A 27496-nucleotide genomic window follows, 5' to 3' on the forward strand; every position below is an offset into this window, starting at 1 on the left:
AGCATCTCATATCGTGACTCAGTAAATAATTTATTAAAAGCTTATGCCACTCCAGGCTTTCAAATTCTAAGACAGTCAGCCCCTTAGACAATGTTTTCCTTCGCCTACTAAAAATGGACATCAGCCATGCCCCGAGCTGGCCTTGCCCCGGGCTGGGAACAGAGCTTGAGGGACTTATGACTCGTCCCATCTATGTGGAGCTAAGTCCACTTTGGGAAGGAGCTTGTCCTAGTTGTGTGACTTGTTTGCTTCAGAAACATCCCCGGAGTGCGGGAATGGCGGCCACTGCTTGGTAAATGCTGTGGCTGAATCTGAAAGGGGAGCAGGCAGGTTTCTAGCGTGCGCACGGTCAGAGGAAGGCAGCAAGAATAGCTCAGAGGCAAGAGCACGCATGCGCTGAACCTCATTAAGACTCTGAAGCCCCCTGGTCTGAAGGCTGCCTCAACCGTTTGCACAGTGCCAGGTACAAACGATCAAAACTCTTTGGAAAAGCACAGCTTGCAACTCTTGAGCATTACAGTGGATTCTTTTTTACCCCGGATTGGGGAAAACTTCAGGACAGTTAACAGATGCAAGGATGGAGGACCAGGGGTGGGTGGCTCTCCAGAAGCACCTAGTTCCCAGAGTCAGAACAAGAAACTGCGACTCGCCAACCACTCTTCTTCCTGCTGTTTTCCCCTGAGTGGCAGTCAAGGCTGCTTTTTTTTAATCTACCCTCCTCTGTGTTGAGGGAGGGCTGGGTAGCAATCCATCTGTTGTCTCTCCAGCAGACTCTTTTCTCTATCCCAAGCCTGGCCTCTGGCCTCAGGAAGCCATCATGCAGATCTTGTCATCAAGCAAGGGCACCTTGCTCAGGCTCTAAGTGTGCAGTTGGGCTAATGCCAGTATATGTGACACCACCCCAGCTGGCCTGGCAGGAGCACTGCCTCCTGGCAGGGTTCACCCAGCCTAATTGCTTGTTTTGTGTCCCAGCTGCCTGACATATGCTAATTCCATGTGTTGACACTCTGATAACAGGGACAAACACACTAAGGCATTTCAAAAGGGCTTCTGTGAGCTCCAGCAAGTAATCAAGAAATGGGATTTTTATACCTCAGTCACTCTAGCAGCCAGCACAGTGCCTGGCTCGTAGGAGGTACCTGGGACTTTTATGGCTGTAGACATATGACACAGCAGTCACAGTAAGGATTCAAAAGTGACAACTAAGCTTAGCCAATTATGTTCATCTCTGGGTGACCTTGAGCAAATATTTTCTCCCTGGGTTTCAAGTACTTGGTCAGCTGCAGCCCCTGCTTACTCTACCTACTAGAAGTGAGTCACAGCCCCAGGCATGTGAGAAGGCTTTGTAAATGTGAACGGTGTAATTGTGGGACAATCAAAGTCATGGAGAGATGCTTTTGAGTCTAGATGAGCCCAGAGGAAAGGGTGATTAATTGTACCAGGAAGACTTGGTGACAGCTTTACTGAAGAGCTGACAGTGGGAGTCATTCTAAGGATGACTAGAAAATAATACCTCCACTCTCCATTATCCCAAGAAAGTGACCAAGGAGAAAATAAGAGACACTGTCCTAGTTTGCTTTGTATTGCTGTTATAAAATACCATGAACGAAAGCAACTTGGGGAGGGAAGGGTTCATTTGGTTTACATGTTCTGATTATAATCTATCGTGAATTGTTTGGAGGCAGGACTCAAGGCAGGACCTGAAGCAGAGACCATGGAGGGATGCTGCTTACTTGCTTGCTCTCCGTGGCTTGCTCAACTTGCTTTCTTATAGAACCCAGGAGCATCTGCCTGCTGTGGTCTGGGTCCTCCCACACCAACCATTAATCATGAAAATGACCTCACAGATTTGCCTATAGGATGCAGGCATATTTTCAGTTGAGATTCTGTCTTCCAAGATGACCCCAGTTAATATCCAATTGAAAAAAATTAACTAACTAGCACATGCATAGTACATACGTATAAGACTGTGATATGGGGAAACCCCCCAGAGAGTGACTATGAATCTCACCCCTGGTCATTGGTTCTTGCCATAACACCAAGCCTGACCTTTAATATGAGGTCAGGGACCCAGGGGAATGCAAACAGCATCTCATTTGTGCTCATGAGAACTGGTCATTAAGTGTTTGGGAATTTGGGAAGCTGGTTGCTAAACTGTAAAGGCTGTTCTTCCATAAGTCCAAGTTTGATTCCCAGTACCCACATGATGACTCACAGTAGTCTATAACTCTAGTCCCAAGGGATCCTATGCCTTCTTCTGACCTCCATGTGCACCAGGCATGCATGTGGTACCCAGACCTACATACAGGCAAAACACTCCTATGCATAAAACAAAACTTTCAATTTAAAATTTAAAAATTAAACTACATGAAACTGAAACATATTAAAAAGTTACAAATATTCAAAACGTATCACTTTGTAAGTATTTTATTATATTTTACGGCTATCATTGCTTTCGAGCTTGTTGAGACTAATTTATCCCTGAGATGGAAATATTACATAATAGCACCCATTGCGCATTCATTCCCAACTCTGTATTCAGTAGCATCAGGCTAGTAGCTTGGACTCAGCCATGATGGGAGCATATACACCACAGGAAAGGGTAAATGCCACTAATTGCAACTGCCTCTCTCCCTTCCCCTCTCGATTTCCTACTCTCTCCCTCTTGGTCTCTCATCTACCCATCTGTCCTTTAACACTGACCAACACCCCACTGGTAGTGCCTATTGAATAACTGCATAGAGAAAACCATCCCTGGGAAACCTACCTAGCACACACATCCTTTCAAGCCCCCCTTAACCAAAGCACAGGGCATGAAGCATATGCAGAGACCCCCACAAAGTCACTGCCCTGTCTCCTTTGCTGCAGGGAAGTCCTAATATTAAACAGATTCCCTTGACAACTGAAAACCCGGGTCAGACAGAAATCGAATGGAAGTGTCTCCCTCTAGGACTTGGTTTCAGAGCCAGATGCCGTCTCGCCATGAGGCTCCGTGGCCCGCAGGCGCTGGGGGAGTCAACTTAATCTTCTGCAGGATCCACAGCAATCCACAGGAGCCCGCCCTAAAATTACATCTGCCCTGCTTTGCCGAATGGAGACTAAATGATAGCCAAATGGTGCTGATTTAATGTTTCCCAACAACCAGAAAATCCCCACAAGAGAGATAAATCAGAGGATGCTGGTCTGCATGTGTATGGGGTGGGGGTAGCCAGGGCAGCCCCACGAAGGAAACCACCATCAGAGGGCTGGTTACTATCCAGGCAGAATCCGAAGGTACTGTGCACGTCAGGAGGCTGGATCATAGCCAGGATGTGAGGCACTGAGATCTGTTAGTAATTCACTGAAAGGACAAAGTTCCAGCAATACAAAATTCAATTGTCCTCCATTAAAGAAAGCCTCTCTCAGTACCAGCTGAGTACAACTGATGGAATAAATCCCTCCCATTAGTGGAAAGATAATTTCACATAAATACATCGGGAGACCTTCAGGACAGGACTGAAAGTCTTTGCTGAGCCTCACCTGCTTAACTGGTTTGCCATGTAATTACATTTAGACCAAGGGCCTCAGAAGGAAACCGCTGACTGAATTAGCATTAGCCAGACTGTGCAGAGTGAGGTGAGTTGGGAGTGGGAGGGGGGGAGGGCGAGGCGTGTGGTGCATTGTGGGTAATTGTTGCCTTCAGAAAGGACAAGTGACACCAGTGAGACCAGCTGCTTACAAGCCTGGTGTTAATTGCTTTTCTCATCAAACAGAGAAAAGTTTATCACTTGAGGGAAGTAAGGATCTGGGTGCCTAATAAAGATAGGATAGAGTTTGGTCATTAGTGCCTACAGGCCTTATTAGTAGCTCTTCCACAGGCCAGAAAGAAGGGGGTTCTTGAACCCAGAAAATGAGGAGAAGGTGAACATTAGCATCTGCATTTTTGCCCGAGACCTGTCACCAGTGTCTGTGTCCACAGCACCCTGGCCTGTCAGAGTACTCACTCGAGCCAGCGTCCTCATTCCCATCCGTTGCTCCTGCAGACACACTGATTGATCTAGCATCTGGCCTAGAAATGGAAGGTCCACAGCCCAACCTCCTGCTTCCACCTTCCTAATAGCCTTGGGCAAATATTAAGACTCCTCAGTCTCCTCGTTACAAAAGGGAAAGGATCCCTGCAACTTCCTGGTTGGTTCCTTCAGAGGCTCCATCAAATTGCCTTTAGAACCACCAGATGGAGGGAGGAATTCTGTCACCATTGCATCTAGGGCAGGTCTTCTTTTGGTTTGTTTCCTTCTTTGAGGTCCTTAGCAAATGTCATCTATCAAATTATTCTATTTCTGAAACGTGAAAATTATCCCTCCGTATGCTTGCTAATTGGCCTGTTTATTTGCTTAATCCCCCATTTCTTTCACGGTGACCAAGCACTTGCTAGGCATGATCCAGGCACTGCACTACGGAGAAAGCGTTGCCATGCCCTCAAACTGCCTGGTGTCTGGGTGGAGAGGAGAGGGATGTGCAGCTTGGCAAGGTACCAAGGCCTTGGCGTGTGGTTTGGAGGGAGTGAGATGTGAGTTCTGAGCAGAAACATCTAGAAAGGCTTTACAGAAGTCCCTTGGAGTAGGTGTTGAAGGGCAAGACTGTTGACATGCATGTAGAGATGACATTTTAAGCAGACGGGAGAGTGTCACACAGATACAGGCAACACACAACATTCTCCTGGGAAATGCCGAAAAAGTGCATGGCTTGTTGTCTAGAATACAAGGGACAAGAGAGAAGGAGCTGGGATTGGGGACAGGTTCCCAAGCAGACACCCCAAGGGGTTGCTGTCATCTACCCTTCTCTCCCTGATGTCAGATAAAAGTCCAGTCGCCATTTTGTTCTCTCCTGTTCTCACCCCCAGTAATAAAATGATGGTTATTGTTACTTAGAATATCCTTGTTACATTGTACCAAGATGTAAAAAAGAAAACAGAAGCAAAAACAAAAAGTGAGGCTACGTGAACTGTCACATACCTGCACAAGTTCAGAGATCTAGGAAGTAGCAGAGCTGGGATTTGAACCTAGGCCACTGGACTCTCATCACATGCTTAACTATACCAGGTTGCTCCCTGGGAGCCATCTTCTCCCCTCACAGCAGATGACAGCCTTAGAAAAATAATAATGGAGTGAGATACTTAAAATCATTTCCCCAGAGTGAATCTCTCAAGGACATGTTGATGCTTTGAGAGATTTTTTTAAAGAAATTATTGTTTACATGAAGTGAACGCGGGGCTCATGGGTGTTAGTCATGTCTAGACGGCCAGCCTTCTAGCTTTGACTTACTTATCGGGGTCTGTGCAGACCGTGAAAGGTATTTCATGTTCTTCTCTCTTCTCTTCCCACAGACATGCTTGTGTCATCCGTGGACAAGTGATGACTTCAGATGGGACCCCACTGGTTGGCGTGAACATCAGTTTCATCAATAACCCTCTCTTTGGATACACAATCAGTCGGCAAGATGGCAGGTAGGAGACCCTTTGTGGGCCGGGAGAGTTAGGGCCTAGGAGTTAGTGCCTGTAGTCTTGCAGCATGGCTGCCCTGGATCGATTACATGGACAGAGAGTCAGACCTTGACCCAGACAACCTACATTCTAACACCCAGCTCTGCGACCTACTGTCTGGTGACCTGCTGCTGCCTCTGGCCTCTGTCCCTTTGACTGTAGACACAATACCTTCTTCTCATGAGGCTCTCATGTAAACAGAGGGTCCCTTATCCATATGCTGCCCACTGACCAACCCCTCATGGGACTATTTTATAAGGGATAGGATGGCTCCTGGAATCTAACCATTCGGTTTCTACCTTCCCACTGCTTAGAAGCTGCTCCAATAGAAGCCATTTAGGTGGCAGCAGGATTCTGGCCTTTTAATTTTTCTGAGAACCATCAACAGTATGAAGTAAAGCTAGGGCTCCTAGCTTTAATGGCTCTGGCCCTCCCCCTACCACGTGACTAGAGTATGCCTAGTCATTGGACAAATATTGCCTCCCTGAAACCTCACCTGCTTATTGGAAGCATGATTCCAACACCATCTACCTTACGTACCAGTTGTGAGGATTCGAGAAATGGGTAGGACAGTACAGTGGGTGAGGAAACACCTAGCTTACAGTTCATGTCTAATAAGTCATCGCTTCCTGCCACACAAGAATTCACTTCCTAGCATGACACATGGTAAGCAAGTAAATAGTGGGTGTAAAAAATACTAATTATTACAAATTGTTGGAAAACGAGGACAGGGTAACGCAAATATTCCAGAGCAAAAGAAGGCAAGTGGAATATTTAGCTGTCGGTGGCGAGAAGTCCTCTATTTTTAATGAAATCAGGTGATGTCCGTCCATCTGGCTGAGCGTGGGCCCATAAGGTTGATTCCTCACTCTGTGTTGGAAATTATGCTCCAGCCTGATTGATTTTAGCACCTCTTTAATCCAATATCAGACGTGAGCGTGTCCCAGCCGAGGTGATAATGAAGCAGGACTCATCTGTTTGGAGACATGTGTGCCTCTTACACAGCTTGGCAAGCACGGTGTGGGGAGCCTCCCCTCCTCCATGGCAGTAGGAAGGGCACAGCTAAAAGAGGTCTGTGCCAGTCCCCAGGGAGCAAACTGGCCAGGCCACTGCTCCCTGACCTGCCCAGTTTCTGCCCAGAAACCCCTCAGCAAACACCCACCAGGGTATGAAGGAGCTTCCTTTGTTGACTGTGTCTGTCTTCGGGTTTTGGGTAGTACAGAAATGGCAGCTGTGGGAATCCTAGGCCACGGGTATTCTTAGCACGATACCGCCCACAGGGGAACAGTCGCCCAAACGAGAGCTTTGGAGATTGTTCTTTTTGCCACAAAACTTTCCACACGAAAGAGCAAACTGTCAGTCAGCAGGCCCCTCGGGTTTGCTTAGGCTAGGACCATGAAACACGCCACGGTAATCCTATGTGCTGTGATCTTGGGAACTGCCTGTTCTTCGACATCTTTGGGCTACGATTTCCATGTTTGTGCTCTACTGGCCATATCTACTGTTTCCAGGGGGCACTGAGCACCAGGAGGGAGGATGCCTGCACCAGCCTCCCACGCTGTGACACAGAAAGGGTGCCGCTTAGAACTTGCATTTCAAATAAGTCCTCGCCCATGCACCACAGGCTGAAAATGTTCTTTCCAACACAGACATAATGTATGGGAAAGTTATCGCTTGTTCCCGTAGTGTGTGAAACTCCCTCTGCTGTACAGGAACAGCGAACATCTAGTCCACTCCACTCCCCCTTCCTTGACTCAGTTTTTGCTTATGCCTGCTACACAGGAGAAGCCATGAGACTAAAGATAGTCAGGAGGTGAGAAGGAGTGCAAATGTACTGAAGACCTAGGCCGCCTCTGACTCAGCTGTACAATCTGCGTTTTCTAGGCAGCACCAGGACACGCTCACTAGTTCCCTACCCACAACTGCACACACACACACACACACACACACACACACACACACACACACCCCTCCACTTGATGTCAAATTTTAACAGTACCTCATACACATAAAACAATAACAGAGAAGATACTCAAAAAGTGGAAACTACAAGTCATGAAGAAAAGCTAAGAGACCTTCAGACAAGAGAAGCAGTTCAGACTTGCTGACCTGAAGCGCAGGGTGGTGTGGAACGTGATGCCCAGGGAAGGAGTCGCATCTTGGGCTTGCCCATCCATCACTCGAGCTAATTAGTAACCCTGATTAGTAGCCAAATGCTCAGCCCAATTTTCAGACAGAGAAACTGAGGCTGGAATGGTGGTATAACTCGCCTGTAATGTAAGAGCAGTACTCGACCAGCAAGAGATTGGCCTCATTTGAGGACCAGGCCTTCCCTCTGGGGTCAAGTCCATGTTCTCATCTACAACCTGGTTTCCCACCCAGATTTGTACGCCTGGCCTCAGCCCACTACACTCAGCCCCTGGCATGGCCAGCTGCCCTGGCCTGCTCACAACCTTGAAGAAAGGTCTTTTCTTGTGTGTCATCCCTCCTTCCCTACAGGCTGCCTCTCTTGAAAAGAGTGTTTAAGTCCCAGCAAACTTGTGTTTGGCTGTGAAAAACAAAACAAAACAAAACAGATGACTACAGATATTCCTTCTGTGACAGGAACACAACTCAGTAAGTGTTTCCCTCCCAACTGCGGGAATTCTAGAGAAACTCACCCTGAAGTCTTGGACTACAAAAGATGTCCACCCTTGGTGTTTCTCCCTCATCCCTTCCTAAAGGATGGTGCCATCTAATTTCTAAACATAAAAAAGGCCATGGGCAACTCTCCTACAGAGAGAAGAATTTGTGTTTGGGGTTTCAGAAACCATAATTGGGGTGTCATCTACCATAAGCAGAATTTGCCTCCGGGACAGGAGGGTTGAACACAAGATCCTTGCAACCTTGAAGGAAGGGAGGACCGAGTTGGACAGCCAAAGCCAACCAAAGTTGTGTGCGTCAAGGTAAAGATGAGATACCGCATTGAGGAATCTCATAGACCAGTGACAGAGGCAATCGCTGGGTCGATCTGAGTCAGTAGCCAAGATAAGAAGGGACTTGCCCATTTGGCAGTCAGTTTGGAAGCAATGGAGGTGTCTTGTGCATTTGTTCTGTGAGCTAAACGCTAAGGTTATCCCTAGAAAGACAGAGAAATGGATGTCCTAGGCACTGGAACAATTGCAGTGCATTGCAGCGTAGGATGTCAGGAGTCTCTGTGACACAACAGACCCCTAGGAGGGAACTAGAATTCTGCTTGAGCAAGGCTTTGCCATGGCAGGCTCTGCAGGCACACCCCAGCTGGCCATGACAGCACACACCTGAAACCTCACATCTTCTGAAGCTAGAGCAGAATTATGTGTTGAAGAGCAGCCTGGTCTGTAGACACAGAGTCTCTGTCTCAATAAATAACCTGTAAAGCTAAATGTACCACCTAAGAGGACTTTGTCCAAGGGGATATTGCCATGGAGGAGAGCCGGCAAACAGAGCTACTGTATCAGGTCACCATAGCAGATAAAACAAGCCCAATACACAAGAACTAGAAGGAAGGAGGCCCAGACACGTTCCAAAAACTGAAGCCCTAATGGTCACAATTACTCAATGGACCTGTCCTCCTGGTGCTGCAGCAAGCCCCTGTCGACTGGGTCTATGCAAGTGTGAAGCAAACAGCCCTTTGCTAGTGGTTCAGTAGAAGGGACTAGCCCTTCACGTTGGGAGAGACATGGGAACATGACCACTGAGTTCATTTCTCCGGGCTCAGCTAGTACATGGCTTCAAACTTAATTCTTAGGAAAAGAACAAACTCTAGGCTGGACACCAAACACAGGGCTTGACATGACAGTCAATTATTGATCTTGGCTAAGCAGATCTATCCTGCAGGATATATGCCACACCTTGAATTCTAGTCTCTGTTCCCATAGCATGAGCTCTCCCAGCCTCTGATCATGTGGCCGTAGAATAGAGGCTAGCCTCCTAGAGAGCTGGCAACTGGCAGAAACATTAAGGACTCACATTCCTTGACTTTCAGAACTGAAAGGTGCACGTCACGGTTTACAAAGGCAAGGGCCAGGTAAGGTTTATCGGCATGGGGTAGGGACTGAGGTGCCAGATCCCAGCAGCGCTGATGTTTCTGGAGGGGTCCTCTCTGGGAGTCAGGTACTTGGGGGTAAAGTAAGGAGGATTTTTGCCTACATGCTCTCACACAAACCTGAAACAAGAGGCCCAGGGAGATCTGTCTGAGGCAGTAGGGGCCCCACAGAGCCAGAACAAGAATGAGGACCGTGCGTCACTGCTCAGGACACGAACTGGACCTGGGCCACGTCCCTGGAGCTTTGTCGCAGTAACCTCATGTCATCGGGGCACTCGGGTTTCCATGTGCCCTCGCATTTACAAGACGCTGTGGTTCTGATTACACAGTCTCAAACCATCCAGCTGCTTAGGACATGAGAACAACCCCTTTGAGAGATGGACAGATGGCCCAGTGGAGAACGTGCTTCTGTGTAAGCATGAAAACCTGAATTTGGATCACCACCACCTACATAAAAGCTGAGAGGTAGAGACACATGGATCCCAGGGGCTACCGGGCAGCCAGTCCAGACAAAACCACAAGCTCCCAGCTCAGAGAGACTCAGCACCTGGACCTGGTAGTGCATTCCTTTAATCCCAGCACTTGGGAGGCAGGAGCAGGAAAACCTCTTAGTTTAAGGCTGGCCTAGTCTACATAGTGAGCTCCAGAACAGCCAGGACTGTAGACAGGCTCAATCTAAAAAATAAAAAATAAAAATAAACAGAGTGGGGAGGAGGAGAGAGCTGTCTGAAATAACAACAACATAACATTCGGGAGCAACTGAAGAAGATGCTTATATCCATATCAAACTGTGGTCCCCACATATACACAGACACAGACAGAAGCATGTGCATATGTGCATGCGCACACACACACACACACACACACACACACACACACACACACTGAGAGACAGAGACAGAAACAGAGACAGAGACAGAGAGACAGAGCGATGAACCTTTGGGTTCATACAGAGGAAACTGAAGCTCAGAGAGGTGGCTGATTTACCCATGGCCACACTATAGTTCATAGCAATAAGGCTTCAGTGCAGGATTTGTAATACCCAGGGAGTCCTTATTCAGTCTCATTCTGCTGGCTCTTCGTGGGCTCTGGCTCTGACACAGTAACAGCACCAGCGCTCCACAGCAGAGGTTCACCACCTGCCCTGGGTCCTGCTAAACAGCTCCTGCTGTGGTGGTTAATTTGATATCTGTAAGCACTCCCTGGCCAATCATCTTATAGCAGCAACTAATGGTTTCTGGGGTCAGGTTGCTGCCACTGTTGGTGGCTGCAGTCCTGTCTCTGAGTGTCAGAGTATATCGCTCACCAAGTACCCAGCCCCTTCCTTCAGGATCTCAACGTCTTATTTCTGCTGTTACTGTCCCCCACCTGCAGCTTTGACCTGGTCACAAACGGCGGCATCTCCATCATCCTGAGATTCGAACGGGCACCCTTCATCACACAGGAGCATACCCTCTGGCTACCCTGGGACCGCTTCTTTGTCATGGAAACCATCATCATGAGACACGAGGAGAATGAGATCCCCAGCTGTGACCTGAGCAACTTTGCCCGACCCAACCCAGTGGTCTCTCCATCCCCACTGACATCCTTCGCTAGCTCCTGTGCTGAGAAAGGACCCATTGTCCCAGAAATCCAGGTACCCAGACTTCTCGATGACATCAGGCCATTCTTTTATTTGGGGGCAGAAGACAATCTCACAGACAATGGAAGGAGAGAAAGCACCTGTACAGGCCTGGGAGAGACCCCAAGAGCCCACCTTGCCGAGTCCCATAGAGGGAGGACATGGCATCAGGAGATAAAGGCTGTCTTGCATGCTGAAGACTGGTGTATGCCTCCAGTCTGCCTGGCACACGGGGCTTAGAATAAACTTCTTGGCTCTCCCTACCCTGTCTTCCTGTTCATTCTGCTTTGTTCTTCAGCTTTCAGAATCTCACCTCTCTTAATATTTCTGCTATAAGTATTTATAATAGTAGTTTCTATGAATAGGAATAAGCCATGGGATCCCAAGTATTAAGCGTTTTAATAAAGAGTAAATAAGAGAAATGTAACATGAGGTACTTAGCACAATGCCTGGTACCTACTAAGTGCTCGATAAATTTTAGCTATTTTTATTGCTAAGATTATTTAACACATGCTGCCTTCGTGCCAATTAAGGATTGCCTTGGATCAAATCTACACACGCAAATGGTTTACTTCATTATCATTAAAGGGGAGTAATCGAGAAAAATGTATTTTAATCTGATGAAAATTAAGATAGATTCTTTGCCTAGCAAAGCCATTCTGAGTTGGATCTCCTCCATCATCCCCAGTCTGATGTCTGTAGGCATAAAAGAAGGCCAGAGGGAGAGGGGGAAATAGCAGCAGCTCAGAAGCCCAGAGAAGCCCAGGTCACCTGCCTGTCTAATGAGACCTCCAGCAACGTGCATGTTAATGGATTGCCCTGGTGCGGGTGAACCAGAGCATTTATACATTTACGTGTGTGCGTGTGTGTGTGTGTGTGTGTGTGTGTGTGTGTGTGTGTGTGTGTGTGTGTGTGTGTTTCATGCCTAGATGAGCAAACTGCATCTCCCTGAGCATGCCCTGTTAAGCAGTTTCCAGTGCCAGTCCCCAATAAAGAAACACAACCATTTCTGAATTCTCACTGCACAGAAAGCTCACTCCTTCTCAGAGATTCAGCACCTCTCTCTCCTGTCTCAATGGCCAGGCTGACCTTTTGTATGAAATGCTTGTCAGCAGAGACAGAACTTGCTGGAGAGAAGTAATTTGTTAGTCAACCCTGGCTCAGCTCCAGCTAGACATCTTTTCCCAGGAGCAGGGACTGTGGAACAAATGAGGTTCAAGGTCAGGCTCTCTTTACATTGCTCTCTGAGCTGGGTGCCTACAGGTTCAGCTGGGGCACAAACCTTGCTTACTGTTGTTAGTCTCACAAAACACATAAAAACGAACTCTTTCTCCCCGCCTCCCACCCCATTGTTGGTTTGTTTGCAAGTGCTGGGATGTGGACATGGCGAAGGGTGCATTAGCAAAGGGAGATACTTATGAGAGCATCAGGCTGTGGCTCACCTGGGTGTGTAGCCTACTTGACCTGTAACTATAAACTGTGGCCTGGGAAGATGGCCCTGGATTAAGGCCAACCTATAGGGTTTCCTGCATTTGAAAGCACAGCATAGACAAACCGTCTACACCCTTCTGTAGAATAAACAGAATGAGAAGGACTCAGTTCCCCTGTAAACATGAGGTAAAAATAGCCACATCCCTTGAATGGACATGTTAGGCTCAACTGACTTAATGTTCCCTTCTTGAGAAAAAGCCCAGAGTGTCCAGCTGATGACTATTCCCTGTGCTTGCCTTATGGATGGTCATCTGGAATTCACTGACCGTTCCCATCTTCAGTCTTCTCTGTTCATCTGGAAGGCATGGAGTTGGGAGCCATTGTGCACCGAAAACTCCTCTCTGGGGACAAACTGGGACACTAGAAAAGGACCTTGTCAGGTTCTCAAGCACTGCCTGATGATGTGCTTATTCAACCCAGTGTGATCTCTGTTGACTGTCCTGGAAAGGACACATTTAAACTACATCTCACTTTGAGAAAGCTCTGGATAGAAACCATCTATCAGGCTCCGATCGCTGCAGTCTATGTTAGTCTTTCTTCATGGCAGCCCTGCCTTAAGCATCTTAGGTGCCAGTCATACCACTTTCCAGCTAATCATGGGCTAGGCACTTCGCATATGTGGCCTCACTGGTGTTGATCCAGTGAGGACTTGCAGATTCCCAGATTCCTCAAGTTTTCCTGACTGACATGGCCAATGAGTCAGAGCTGCCTTACGTGTCCTCTCAGGCCCATGATAAATTACCTTCATTCATGCTGCACTGGAGAGGGGGGCAAGGCTCACAGAGGAGAGTTTGTTAGCATAGATACACCATGTAAGAACTGGCTCTGGAGACCAGGGCTGGTTCTCCTGCTTTTCCCATTCCCTTTCCTCTCCTCTCCCCACCGTCTTCCTGCTATTCTTTCTCCTCCTCACCGCCTTCCCTTCTGCTTCCTCCTGTGCCTCCTGAACACCCAAAGAGCACAGGTCTTGGATGTCACTTCCCCCAGGACCCACAGTGATATCCCTGCTGTGATCTCTCTGTGCTGTAGGCTCTGCAAGAGGAAATCATCATTGCTGGCTGCAAGATGAGGTTGAGCTATCTGAGCAGCCGCACCCCTGGCTATAAGTCTGTCCTGAGGATCAGTCTCACACATCCCACCATCCCCTTCAACCTCATGAAGGTCCACCTCATGGTAGCAGTTGAGGGTCGGCTCTTCAGGAAGTGGTTTGCTGCGGCTCCTGACCTATCCTATTACTTCATCTGGGACAAGACAGACGTCTACAACCAGAAAGTGTTTGGGCTCTCAGAAGCCTTTGGTAAGTCTCCCCTAAGCACCTGTGACACAGGCTCCACACCCTGGCAGAGACAGAGCAGGACTAAGGAAGCAGCTTCCCCCATGAATATGTCTTCCTTCCTCCCTTCCTCCCTCCCTTTCTTCTTTCCTTCCTCTTTGCAGGTCAAAACCTGCTAGGGCTTAATGGGGCTGTAAGACCTCAGTACCATCCATAACCTAGAAGGATACATTGAAAGACCTGAGTGAGCAAAATGCAAGCATGAAAAGTGGTAACAGAACCAGAACCTCAGAAAGCACTATGGTGCTGTGTGCTGGGCTAATATACTGTGTACCAGGAAAGCAGACTGTGCACATGTTATCTGGCCACCCCATATCCATCCTGCCGAGATCTAAAATTAAACTAGAGGGGCCAAGGTTAGGCTACCTCCATGTTTTCACTTATAGTTGCTGAAGTCAGAATGTGTGCAAGATGATTGTCCCTCCACTTCTAAATTAGAACAGGGTCCTAGAAGCTTCAGAGGGAGACAGTCAGTAGTCATAACCCCTAGCAAGATGACTGAGGAGCAATAGTCCAGCAAATTCCTTCATCTCGAACCCTAGTCCCATTCAATTGTCATCACCGAGCGAAAACAGAAAGGAACTGAGAAGCCAATTTGCCTTAGAAAGGGAAGAGAGAAGGGAGAGAAGGGGAAAGGGGGCAGGAAGGAACTGAGAGGACCTCTTGAGCCCCAACTCCATGAAATACAGGAACGGCTGTAGATTGGGCTTCATGTGTCAGGCACATTAGCCCCATGATGAATCCCGCAGCCACATGCTTTGGAGGATACTAAGGCACCAACTACAGTGGCATCCAAAGGACGCTCAGAGATGGAAGAGAACTAGATCCATCCAGTTCTTCATTAGGATTTGCATCCTTGCCTTATGACACAAAGGCTCTCTGGGAACAGAAATGCCACATCTCACCATTCACAGTCTTCTATCATCTGTCATCTACAAAAATATAGCCAGGGCCCTAAGGCCTCCCGCAGTGAAATGAGCACGTTTAGTTCCCATTACGCAGTTTCAGAAGGTTTGTGTCATGAGATTCCAGCGCTAGGGTTCATTTTGCTGAGATCATTCATAGCCACGTGACTGCCACTGAAACTTGGGCACGTGGTCTAACCCACTCTCCTGTTTCTGTAGGTGGTTAGCCATCTTTTAAGACATCTGTGAACAGCATTCAGAGGCTGACCAGTTATTAGATCTTGTCTCAACCACATGGTCAGATGTTGCCATCTAGAAAACAGTGCCCTTTCTGAGGAGTTACTCAGAAGAAATAGCTTGCCTATCTCAGCTGATGCTCTCCCAAGCCTACTGCCTGAGCTTCCACAGAGACCAAGTTTAGGGAACTCATAAATGACTGAAAACAATCAGCTTCTCAACTGGGTGTTTTTCTTTAAGCATCTCCTCTGACATTATCTTGTCTTCACGACCATGATGTCCAGAGGATGAGTAATATTTCTGGATTGGACACGATTAAGTTCTCACCTGATTGAACATTGTGTCACTCTCAGTTGTCTACTGTCACAAACAAGGCTGCAGTGAAAAGTTCATAGGATACTTTCCTTATTAAAGATTACTAGAGTTTGGATCCTCAAAATACATGTAAAAGCCAAGTGCTCTCCATGTACATGTATACACACACCCACACATACATATGCACTCACACACATGTGGACAGTACCACAATCTATACAGAACATTTAAAAAGATTATTCCCCAGAATCAACTCACTTGGGTCTTTTTGAAAGTGTGTGGCATATTTAACTTTTCCTAATAATGTGCAGTTGTTTTTTCTTTAAAAAGTTTTTTTGGGGTTGGGGATTTAGCTCAGTGGTACAGCGCTTGCCTAGCAAGTACAAGGCCCTGGGTTCGGTCCCCAGCTCTGAAAAAAAAAAGTTTTTTTTAAGACCCAGCATCCCTGTGTTGGTATTTGGTATTTCACATGGTTCTAGTTCCCAAGTAGAAGCATGATCCTTTGTATCTTTCCTATAATAGATAGTCAGAGGCCTTGCCTGCGGGGCTGAGGGTCAGAGAAGACTTTGCTCACCTGTGCACTTTGCTCTTATGTCCCTGCAGTTTCCGTGGGTTATGAATATGAATCTTGCCCAGATCTGATCCTGTGGGAGAAAAGGACAGCGGTGCTGCAGGGCTATGAAATCGATGCCTCCAAGCTGGGGGGCTGGAGTCTGGATAAGCACCATGCCCTGAACATCCAGAGTGGTGAGTGGAATCATGGGATTCCTTGAACGAGGCTAAGGTGGCACCTTCTTTGCTATCCTGTTATTCTCACAAAAGAAGGAAGAAAAGAAGGGGAAGGGGGAGAAAAGCTTACAGTGACAACATGGGCTCCAAGGTGATCAGTCATTTAGAAGGTTGTCCACAAATGACAGATGAAAACATAGGACACCAGAGAGACATAGAGAAGCACTTCGTTCTTTGTCATCAAAGCAGCAATGGAGAGACGACCTCTGAGCAGCATCTCAAAAGGTCTAGGATTAGCCCTGGGTGTCAAGTAGGAGATGCTCTAAGACAGCAGCCATGAATCAGGGAAGTGCAGCTCTGAAGAAGAGTTCTGGGAGGGAAGGTCCATTCTCTCTAATTTGGGCTGGGACAGAAGAAAAAGCACCCAGGGTTCAGGCACAAGCAGCCGGGTAAGAAAATCATGGTGTCAAGCTTCATCCACAGTGGGTGTCACTCACATCTCTGCATTAAAAAACTCAGTCTGCCCTGGGACAGGAGCCATAGAGACAATGTTGTTATCGTCTATCTACTAGTCCCTAGGCAGGAATAGTAACAATGTTAGTTATTAGGGATAGTAACAAATGTTGGTTATTAGAGATAGTAACAATGTTAGTTATTAGGGATAATAACAATGTTGGTTATTAGGGATGGTGACAATGTTGGTTATTAGAGAGAGTAACAATGTTAGTTATTAGGGATAATAACAATGTTGGTTATTAGGGATGGTAACAATGTTGGTTATTAGAGATAGTAACAATGTTAGTTATTAGGGATAGTAACAATGTTGGTTATTAGGGATGGTAACAATGTTGGTTATTAGAGATAGAAATAATGTTAGTTATTAGGGATGGTAACAAATGTTGGTTATTAGAGATAGTAACAATGTTAGTTATTAGGGATGGTAACAATGTTGGTTATTAGAGATAGTAACAATGTTAGTTATTAGGGATAATAACAATGTTGGTTATTAGGGATAGTAACAATGTTAGTTATTAGGGATGGTAACAAACAATGTTGGATATTAGAGATAGAAATAATGTTAGTTATTAGGGATGGTAACAATGTTGGTTATTAGAGATAGTAACAATGTTAGTTATTAGGGATAATAACAATGTTGGTTATTAGAGATAGAAATAATGTTAGTTATTAGGGATAATAACAATGTTGGTTATTAGAGATAGTAACAATGTTAGTTATTAGGGATGGTAACAATGTTGGCTATTAGAGATAGTAACAATGTTAGTTATTAGGGATGGTAACAATGTTGGTTATTAGGGATGGTAACAATGTTGGTTACTAAGCATAGTAACAGTCATGTTTATCAGAGATAGTAACAGTGTTGCTTATTAGGGATGGTAACAGTGTGGCTTATCTCCTGAGTCCTCTAAAATTGGAAGGAATGCTTGTCAATCCCATAGCAGGTTTAAAATACAGAAGGTGGAAAACCAAATTTAAAAAAATGTATAACAAACAAATACATTCCTATGAGTCTCTAAAACAGGAGTAAAAGACAAGGACTCGGTGCATAATAAAGTTAGAAAACAAAAATCCGGAGCTGTGTAGTACTGATAGAGAAACAGGTAAATAGAGTCATGGGAAGATCAGGAAGTTCAGAAGTGACCCATGACCAGTAGCATGGGTCAAGGGTGAACAGAATGGAAAAGCACAAATGTCAGCAAACATGAGAAAGAATTGCTTAACATCCTTGATCATCAGGACGTGAAAATCCAAACACAGGGAAAGTCTATCTCAGCCCAGTCAAAATGGCCAACATCATCAAGATCAACCCAGGAGGGGCAGATGAGGTCAATATATTCAACATACAGTTTATTTTCTTCAGAGTATAAAAATAAACCTCTAAAAATAAGAAAATGGAGAAAAGAAAATAATAATAGAGAAGATAGAGGAAAGGAAACTCACGCCCCATTGGCAGGAATGTGACTCAATGTTGCCACAATGGAAAACAGTATGGAATGACGTCAAACAACCCCATGAGAAGATGCCCCAAAGAACGCTATCCACTGTACCACAGAGATGCCTAGCCAACATGCTTACTGCTGCACTGTTCACAATAGCTACATTAGGAAGCCAGCTTACTCCATCAAGAGATGAATAGATAAAGAAAATGTATCTTATATAATGGAGTCTTATTTAGCCATAACAAAGAACAAAATTACATTATTTGCAGGGAAATGGACAGGACTAAAGAAAATAATATTAAGTAAAATAAGCCAGATTCAAATACCTTATTTTCCTGATGTGAAGAATCTATTTTTTTTCCCCTCAAATGATATAGAAGTAGAAAGGTATCTGTTTAGGAACAAAGTGGGGATCAAGGCTAGAAGGGAAAGAAAAGGCGCTGAGTGAGGGGAATGGGATTAAAGTACACTGGATGTGTGTGAAAACGGGAAAAACAAAAGACTAGGTTTGGCTCTCAATATTCAAAATTCCAAAGTAACAGAACTGTGATCAAGCTAAATTTTGTTTCTCACTCACTTGTTTAAAAAAAAAAAAACCCTGGAGGCAGATTATCTTGGTCTGCAGGCTGATCACAGCATAGACACTTAAGAGCCACTGGCCAAGACTCAATCACAGATGAGCCTGCCCCAGGGCTAGGGTCATGATTGCTCCAGGGAGACATGTGCCCAGCTAGGTGTTGAGAATTATGTTAGCTACAGAAGAGGAAAGGGTAGATGGGCCGTTGGTAGATAATTAGAAATGCTTTCCTTACACCCTGTGCATATTTAGAAATGTCATACTCTATAGAGAGAGCATCATGTGTCATCAGAGGCATGCTTCAGAAACTAAAACTAGAGAAAATGCCTCAGTGTATTTAGAAAAACTATGCTACACTTCTACTCCATACTCTGTGCAAAATAAATTTAAATAGTTTTAAACATCCAAATGTGAAAGTACTCTGAAATTAATAGAAGAAAGTATAAGCCAGTTTTAAATATCAAGAAAGAGTTACATAAGACCCTAAAAGGCACAAACTTGGACTTAGAAAACTAAATTATTAGACTAAGTAAAATTTAAATTAAACCCTCTCAAGAAAGGCGCTGTTTGGGCAAAGCTAGAGAGGATGGCACATTGAAAGGAGATTCTTGTGACCTATAGGATCCCAGTCCTACTCAGGTATCATAGAAACAGCTATGGCAGGAGGGATCATCCAACCTGGAGGCTATGGCCATACACAGAAGAAAAAAGATAATCGGGAATAAAGAAACCATGTAGGTATGTGTGAGAAAGACAGGGGCTGAGGCCATTCAAATAAGACCCTTCATTTGGTCGGTGGGAAACTGAGGCCCCAGGGTAGTGTGAGTGACAAAGACACTTGAGATCTCAAGATATAGGATCAGCCTGTCAACTGTGAAACCAGGTAAAAACCTGGGTCCATGCTGGTGAGCAGAGAGTGTGAATTTCCCTCCTTTATTTGATAAACATTTATTAAAGATTTGATAAACATCTGTGTCAGTTGCTATGCTAGGCACTAGGGATACAGAAATGAAAAAGACATGAACACTACACTTAAAATTGTGTTGGTGGAAAGAGGGACACGTAAGCATGTACACCTAAAAATCTGTGTTCAGATTCAGACTGAGCCCAGGGGAGATGCATTAGCCTGAATGGTCAAAAGCTGCACCCTGGGGCTGAAGAGATAACTCAATCAATAAAGTGTTGGTCTTGCAAGCACACGGACCCAAGTTCTATTCCCAGAACCCAAGTTAAAAATGCCAGGAAAAGTGGGCACCGGGATGATGGCCCAGCCAATAAGAGCCTTTGTTCTTGTAGAGGACTGTGGCTCAATTCCCAGCATCCACACAATGGCTCATAGCAATCTGTAACCCCAGTTCCAGGGAATCCAATCCCCTGCCCTCTTCTGGCCTCTGAGGCACCAAGCACACATGTGATATACATGCATACATGTAGGCAAAACACTTATATACATAAAACATATCTTTTTAAATGTTATGCATGGTGGAACAAGCTTTCAATCAAAGCCCTAGAAAGGAAGAGACAGAGAGATTCCTGGAGCTCAATGACTAGCTTGCCTAACTTACTTGGCAAGTTCCAGGATATGAGAGGCCCTGCATCAAAAAACTAGGAGGTTAGCACCAGAGGTTGTCCTGGGGCCTCCATATGCACCTACATACACCTGCACACATACACATATGCCCATGTACTCATGAGCCCACGTGTGCGCATGCAGACATCACACACACACACACACACACACACACACACACACACACACGGTGAGGAGGGGTAGATAAATTCTGGACCACCCTGCTTCCTATCTTTGAGGCCTTGGCTAAACTGCCGATCTATTCTGTCTGTTACAACAGTGGAAACAGTGCCACCTCATAGGCCCACAGTGAGAATTCAGTCAGTAAACAGTGGAGCCTCTAAGGGAACCCTGGGTTGCACTATGGTACCACAAGTCTCAGTGTCTAGCCAAGGCCTCATATACTTTGCAAAATCAAGATAACATTGGTCAACCAAAGGAAGGGGGGCCCAGCCTCTGTTCCCTCACTTATGCGCATCTCTCCGTGTCCCAGGCATCCTGCACAAAGGGAATGGAGAGAACCAGTTCGTGTCCCAGCAGCCACCAGTCATCGGCAGCATCATGGGCAATGGGCGCAGGAGGAGCATCTCCTGCCCCAGCTGCAATGGCCTCGCGGATGGCAACAAGCTCCTAGCACCCGTGGCCCTCACCTGTGGTTCTGATGGGAGTCTCTACGTGGGAGACTTCAACTACATCCGAAGGATCTTCCCCTCTGGAAATGTCACCAACATCCTGGAGATGAGGTATGTAATGGATATCATCCCCGTGATTCCTTGTAATGTCCCTTGACATCATGGGAACCCAACAGCCTTACCCATGGGGACCAGAGAAGGAGGACAAGACAGAGCTGCACCTGCCAGACACTGGGACTTTTCACTTCCCAGATCTATGAGTTGCTGCCTCCCTGTGCTCTGTGAGGAAGACAGAGTTGTCCTTCATGTCCAGAGGTTGTAGGAGGCTGCTAAGAGCTGAAAATGACTCTCCCCCAGAGCCACCAAACCTTTTTTTCTGCATTTGATCAATAGAATCAGTTACAAGAGTCTTTTTGTAAGAACAAAGGATTCACAGCAAGCAAATGTCACCAAGTTCAGTCCTGTTCCTTAGTGTTCCTCAGAGACCGTTACCTCAACCGGCCAGGGTTGAGATAAAATGAAGCCCAAGGCTGATGCCAGCCAGGCCTCTCAGCTCTCTCGGTGGAGCAGAGCAACAGGGAGAGATCCTTACTCCTGACCATGAGCAATGAAGCACAATGCCCATCAGCTGGAGAACAACTCTTGACTTTGCACTTTCTCCTATTTCCCTGAGCCAGATCTCTTTAGAACCCATGAGGTGGGTTCTATGCTTAAAGGGAAACTGTACTTCAGAGACAGGGGAGCCCTACTCTCAATTTCAGAAGAAATTTCAGAAAGTTTTTGATAGCTATCTTAGAGCAGATAATTCACTCATATCCTGGTTTGGAACACATGAGCAAGGCACGATTTGGGATGGAAGGGCAGTAGGGCTCCTACTGTTAACCAGTGTGATGGGTCTGTAACGTATCCCCTCTTGTCAACCTTTGGCAAAAAGGGAAAGCAGGCCCAGAGAATTTAAAGCACATGCTCAAAGTCCAGCATCTAGAATGGTGAACCCAAACCTAGAAGACAGTGACACAGCCCAGTCACCTGGCATAGTGAGAGCCATTCCACCTTGTAATGTTATTCTCTGCTGGCTAAGTCCTTATGCAGCTCACACAGAAAAGGAGGCAGAGCATGCTGACTGGCTGTCACACACCACTGCCCTAAGGACCGTGAGGATCCATCCCCACACAGGTCACCCGGGGAAGCTCGAGGAGGCTCCCATGTTGTGGGCGCCTAGGAAATCACACATCAGGCTGGGCGAGATACCTGACTCCAGGAGAGTATTCTTTGCCCTTTCTCTCTGTTACGAGGTTAATGCACAGGCACTGGTCAGGGAGGAAGGGCCCCTCGGCTATACTTGCTTCAGTCAGATGAACATAAATGAGTCAAAGGAGCAAAGAAGCAAGGGGTCAGCTCAACGTAGCAGAGAAGCTGTGTGACTTTGAGCAAACTTTTAAATTCTGGGCCTCCCATTTTCATATCCTCCAAATAAGACATCCTAGTTTCTCTCTCTCTCTTTCCCACTACTGTTGAGGATTGTGTGTGAGGGGTTTGGAGGAATAAACAAAACCACGGAAGAACTCAGTGTGTTATCATCCTGACATATCTTCCGCCAGCCTTTTCCTGCTGGTCTTTGTCTCTGTGTCATCCCCTCCCTAATTACACTCACTCCCCAGTCCCATGCCTTGGTTTGAGTAGGCTCTTGGTAGGCTCCCCACATTTTGAAGACTGTCATAGAGGAGCTTGCATGCGGAGACCAGAAGCAGCAAGCCTGTATCTCTCTGGGTGTATGTCTGGGTGTATGTCTCTTCTGAGCCCCCACTGAAGCAGCACACTGTGTCAGGCCTGTCTCTTCCGGAGTCAGCGGTACGGTGCAGGTGGAGCCGGGCCTCCTCTGTGATATGTAGCTGCTTGTAAGTGAACTCACTGACAAGGAGTATCCAATATAAAATGTATCAGTGTCATGGCTGCCAAGTCCGTATTTATTACAGTGTTGTACAGTACCATTGCTGTCAAGTTTTCAGCTGCTAATAATGCTTCTAACCCTGCTGCTAACACCTCGTTCTTTCTTCTATTCCCTGCTCTCCTGTCTTCTGTCAGAAATAAAGATTTCAGACATAGGTAAGCCAACCAGTGGAGAATTTCCTGCCTCTCCCCTGCCTTGTTGCATGCTGTATGGTAAGCCACACCTGTCAATTTCAGATGGCTCAATGACAGAGGAACCCTGTGTGGCTAGAAGCTGATGGGAGATAATCAGTGCAATTAGGACACCCAACTCCTAGTGGTGGGGAAAGTGGCAAAGACCGGAATTCCTTGTACCGGTGGTAAAGTGAGACACTTGTCCTGTAGTCTATAGATGTGACAGACTGGAGTAATGGGGGAAATATGTGAGTGGCAGCACCTGCTTAATTGTTAGTCTAACACATCATCTAGACCATTGGGTAAGTTTCTGGCTGTGGTGGGAGGTGCTGACACCGGTGAAGAGTATGAAAATAGGTAGGGTCCGGATGGATCTCGAAGTCAGAGCACCTGGAATGGCAGGCGGCCCTGCAGAGGCTCTTCCAGGCAGGACATCCCAGTGACTTCATGCAGGCAGCAGTCCTCACGCAGAACCGTGTCAGCATGTAGATTTGAAAAGTGAGGATGAGCAGACAGAGCTATGGTTTGCACAGCCACAGGGGTGACTCTCAGCTGTCTGCGTCAGACTCAGACCAAAATGGTGCCAGGAAGTCCTATAAAAGAAGTCTCTTGGGGATAGTGAGGGGACAGACAAAGCCTGAGCCAGCAGTCATTTCTGAATCCACTCCTGTATATAGGTGGGTATGTGTATGTGCATATGTTATTTTAAGTAATAATTCATATGTGCGGAGTACCTGCTGCATAACAGGAGCTAGGCAGTTCACATGAATACCATCTTATGTGATCCACCCTGTGAGACAGATGTCTGTGATTATTTCCAGTTTACAATGAGAATGCTCCCTAGAGGTATAGCCCTGAAATAATTGCTTCATCTCTGAACTTTCATTTTTATCTCAAAGTTATTAAAAATTACCGTAAGGAACAAAAAGGATCTCTGCAAACTATTCAGCCTTTTCAGGCACAGAGAGAGGTTCCCAAAAAAATGCTATGAAAAGACATGTTAGCAGTGGTTGTAATAGCTGTTACAATCGCTATACATGGGTTTCCTAATTAGCATATTACAATTTGTTATAATTATAATAAGCATGATGATAAGGTGCCCCCAAAAGGGTAACTGAGTCCTCTTACAACTAAGGATGCATATAAGAGATTGGGACCAAAAGTAAAAACCAGGAGGAACACCAGTGATCAAACCTTAAATGCTAAGCTGCTAGCAGAGTGCTTGTTTAGTATTCTTGAAGAACTGGGTTCAGTTCCTAGCACCACAGAAACTGGGTAGAATGCTCCAGTCCTCGAATCCCAGTACTTGGGGGATAGACAGAGGAGGATCACAAGTTCAAGATCACCCTTAACTACCTAGTAGGTTCAAGGTCCCCTAGAATATACATAACCATGTCTCAAAATTCTAAAAAAGGACAAAAAAGCTGCCATCTATTAAACATCTCGATTTTTATGGGAACAGACACTGTGTGCAGAGGCTTACATTCAGTTGTATAGTTTTTATCTTTAAAATGACCCTTTGAAGTAGATGTGATTGCCCCACTTCTCAGATCAAGCATAGAGACTCAGCAAAGCAATCTGCCCAAGCAAATGTAGTAAGTGGGTAGAGTGGTGTTTGATCCTTTGTCTCTCAGGCTCCAGCACCCACCTCTGCCTGCTGGTGGGAACACATGAACTAGTTCCTGGCAGGGTAGCATCCAAAGTGGTCAAACGAGGCTCCTTGCTCAAAGGAGATCTTACTCTGGGACCAAAGGAGGTTTCTCCCTCAGAAATAGAGAAAAGATTATCTTTCACCACAAAGAGACCCCCAAGTTCCCAATCTCTACCTAGAACATCCCCACTTCTTCCCAAAGTGGGAAGGTTGGCTTCAACTCACTAACTTCAGGAATGCTTCCACAGCCAAGGTTTCACTCCCAGAGCTAGAACACAGTGTGAGGCCTTGGAGTTCCCTGCAGCAAGTTTCAGAGTAAGGCTGTGATCTAGTTCTGCATCTGGCCCCGTTCAGGGTCCTAGCCATCAAAATTGGATTAGACACAATCCTTGGAGCCTGAAAATGCTCCCTGTACGTGGACCTGGTCCTGGGGCCTCTGGGGCCTTAGCCACAGGCCTTCTTCCATCACGTGCCTATATGTTTTGCAGCATATCCATAGGCCTTAGAATATGGTACTAATGTGCCTAGGAACTATCAGAAATACCAAGTTCTGCACTATGGAACTGACATCTGCATTTTGGTAACGTCTTCAAGAGTATCCCCTGCACGTTGAGGTCGGAGACACTCTGCTTAACTCCCAAGTCTGGCTATACCTAGGATGCACCTGAAGAGACCTCAAAGGCAGAGCCCAGCCCCTTCAAGTCATGCTTGTTCAGGCCACTTCTTCTAATTTCCAGATGATTCTGATCTATAGAAGTATCAATCTGAGATCACTAGCAATAGATGCTTCCTGTGTTTCCTCCAGCGACAAAGCCAAATTCATTCATTCATTTATTCTCGCATAAGTTCAGCAGAACTTTTCAGAATCTGTGTAGTGGGATCATTTAGGACTTGAAGTCAGTCCCCTATCCTAGAAGCATTCAAGAAGGTGCTCATAGCAGTGGTGGCGGTGGCAGTAGCGGTGCTCACAATAGTGGTGGCAGTGGCAATGCTCACAGTAGTGGTGGCGGTGGCAGTGGCCGTGCTCACAGCAGTGGTGGCGGTGGCAGTAGCGGTGCTCACAATAGTGGTGGCAGTGGCAATGCTCACAGCAGTGGTGGCGGTGGCCGTGCTCACAGTAGTGGTGGCGGTGGCTGTAATTTATTTATATGGGTTTTGCCTGTATGTGTTCCACATGCATGCTATGTACTTGGAGGTCAGAGGGAACATAGGATCCCCTAGAACTAGAGTTACAGGTGGATGTGAGCTACCATGTGGGTGCAGGGAGTTAAAGTCAGGTCCTCTGGAAGATCAGCTAGTGTCCTCAATTGCCAAGCCATCTCTCCAGTCCCAAGTTCAAGACTTTATCGAGGAAACAGAGAACAGAAACTGAAAGTACCACAGACACTAGCAGCAAGATCTGCCACAACTCCTGGGAAACATGAGGCTACAGTGTGTTGTAACCGAGAAGCAGGGGCAGGAATGGTGGTGCAGGTGAGGGAGTACCTAGCTGAATCTCCCGAGACAGGCAAGTCAAAGGGGCCCTGGAGCTTCCTTGCAGCCGATGCTTTCAAGGACTGCGTGTCTTGCAGCAGATCGCCGGGCCTTCGGGCTGCAGCACTGGTGTGTTCAGGGGACAGTGGCAGCTACATGGGGAAATAGAAGTAGACTGGAGCGAAGCACATGGAGATTGAAATCCACTCAGCAGCTGTGAGCCTGCTCAGCCAGTCATCTCTGTCCATCTCAGTCCTCTTACATGGAAGATGACGGTCCCCACCTAATGTGCTAGTTACTGGGGAACTGAGGCCATGTGTGTCAAGTCCAGACACACAGACTAGGCCAGAATCCACATCTTCCATCATCAGATACATCCTAATCCATGGCATCAGCTCCTCAGCTCCATCCCACAGGCTGCCGGGCAGCAGCCAAGGGAGGGCCCAGAGGGAGCAGAAGATACAGTGCAGCCGCCAGTGCTGGCTGGCACAGGAGGAACTGTGGAGCCAGGGGTGTAGTTCACGGTACAGGGCTTGCACAAAGCCCTAGGTTTGATCTCCAGCACCCAATGAAGCCAGGTTTAGTGCTGCGATCCCAGCACTGGGGAGGCAGAAGCAGGACACGTTCTCAGCTACGTGGTGAGTTTGAGGTTCAGCCTGGGATAAAGGAGTCCCTGTCTGAAAATCAAACAGATGTGTGTGTGTGTGTGTGTGTGTGTGTGTGTGTGTGTGTGTGTGTGTGTGTGTGTGTGTGCTGTGTGCGGTGTGTGTCTGTATGTGTGGTATGTGTGTGTGGTGTGTGTGTATGTGGTGTGTGCGTCTGTGTGTCTGTGTCTCTGTCTGTGTCTGTGTGTCTACAGGCCCATGGATGAGCAGAGCAGAGACCTAACCACTGGACAACTGACAATCACAACTATTTCACTGACTCACCCCAGTTAAATATTCACCTTCTCCACTCACAGCAAGCAGTTTTCCTCCCACGCTGACTACCTTATAAGCATAAGAGCAACTCTAACTTTTATAGGATCTAGGACAATCCTGGCAAAGGCCACCATCTCCTGGAATTCACCCACTTGAGAAGCCCCACGTGAGTGCCACTTCTCCAGGGCAGTGCAGGGCTATGTGAGCTAGGAACTCAAGGGGCTAATCTAAGTGGACAGGGCCCTCCACCATACTCCCTCGGGGTCCTCTCTCTGCCAAGGTAGATAACACCAGTTTATCATGAGTGATGCACACCAAAATGAAATAGTCCCCCTGCCTTCTGGCTGTCATGGGGAAGCTGGGAGTCCGGGAT

The 27496-nt window shown here is 46.6% G+C and overlaps 1 protein-coding gene across 22 annotated transcripts in view; it reads left to right on the forward strand.

Moving 5' to 3' along the window:
* Tenm4 (teneurin transmembrane protein 4) overlaps positions 1-27496 on the forward strand; it is a 2974939-nt gene that overhangs the window by 2896123 nt on the left and 51320 nt on the right. For 19 of the 22 annotated variants that reach the window (XM_039113155.2, XM_039113170.2, XM_063262756.1 and 16 more), the window contains 6 exons: positions 5366-5485; positions 10962-11223; positions 13729-13996; positions 16093-16236; positions 20817-21066; positions 23041-23061. In XM_039113155.2, the coding sequence (XP_038969083.1) occupies positions 5366-5485; positions 10962-11223; positions 13729-13996; positions 16093-16236; positions 20817-21066; positions 23041-23061 (1065 nt within the window). The remainder of the gene's footprint in view (positions 1-5365; positions 5486-10961; positions 11224-13728; positions 13997-16092; positions 16237-20816; positions 21067-23040; positions 23062-27496) is intronic. The other 3 variants (XM_039113137.2, XM_039113140.2, XM_039113179.2) reach the window with 1 other exon arrangement.

Source organism: Rattus norvegicus, chromosome 1, assembly GCF_036323735.1.
Source record: "Rattus norvegicus strain BN/NHsdMcwi chromosome 1, GRCr8, whole genome shotgun sequence".
NCBI classification, from domain to species: domain Eukaryota; kingdom Metazoa; phylum Chordata; class Mammalia; order Rodentia; family Muridae; genus Rattus; species Rattus norvegicus.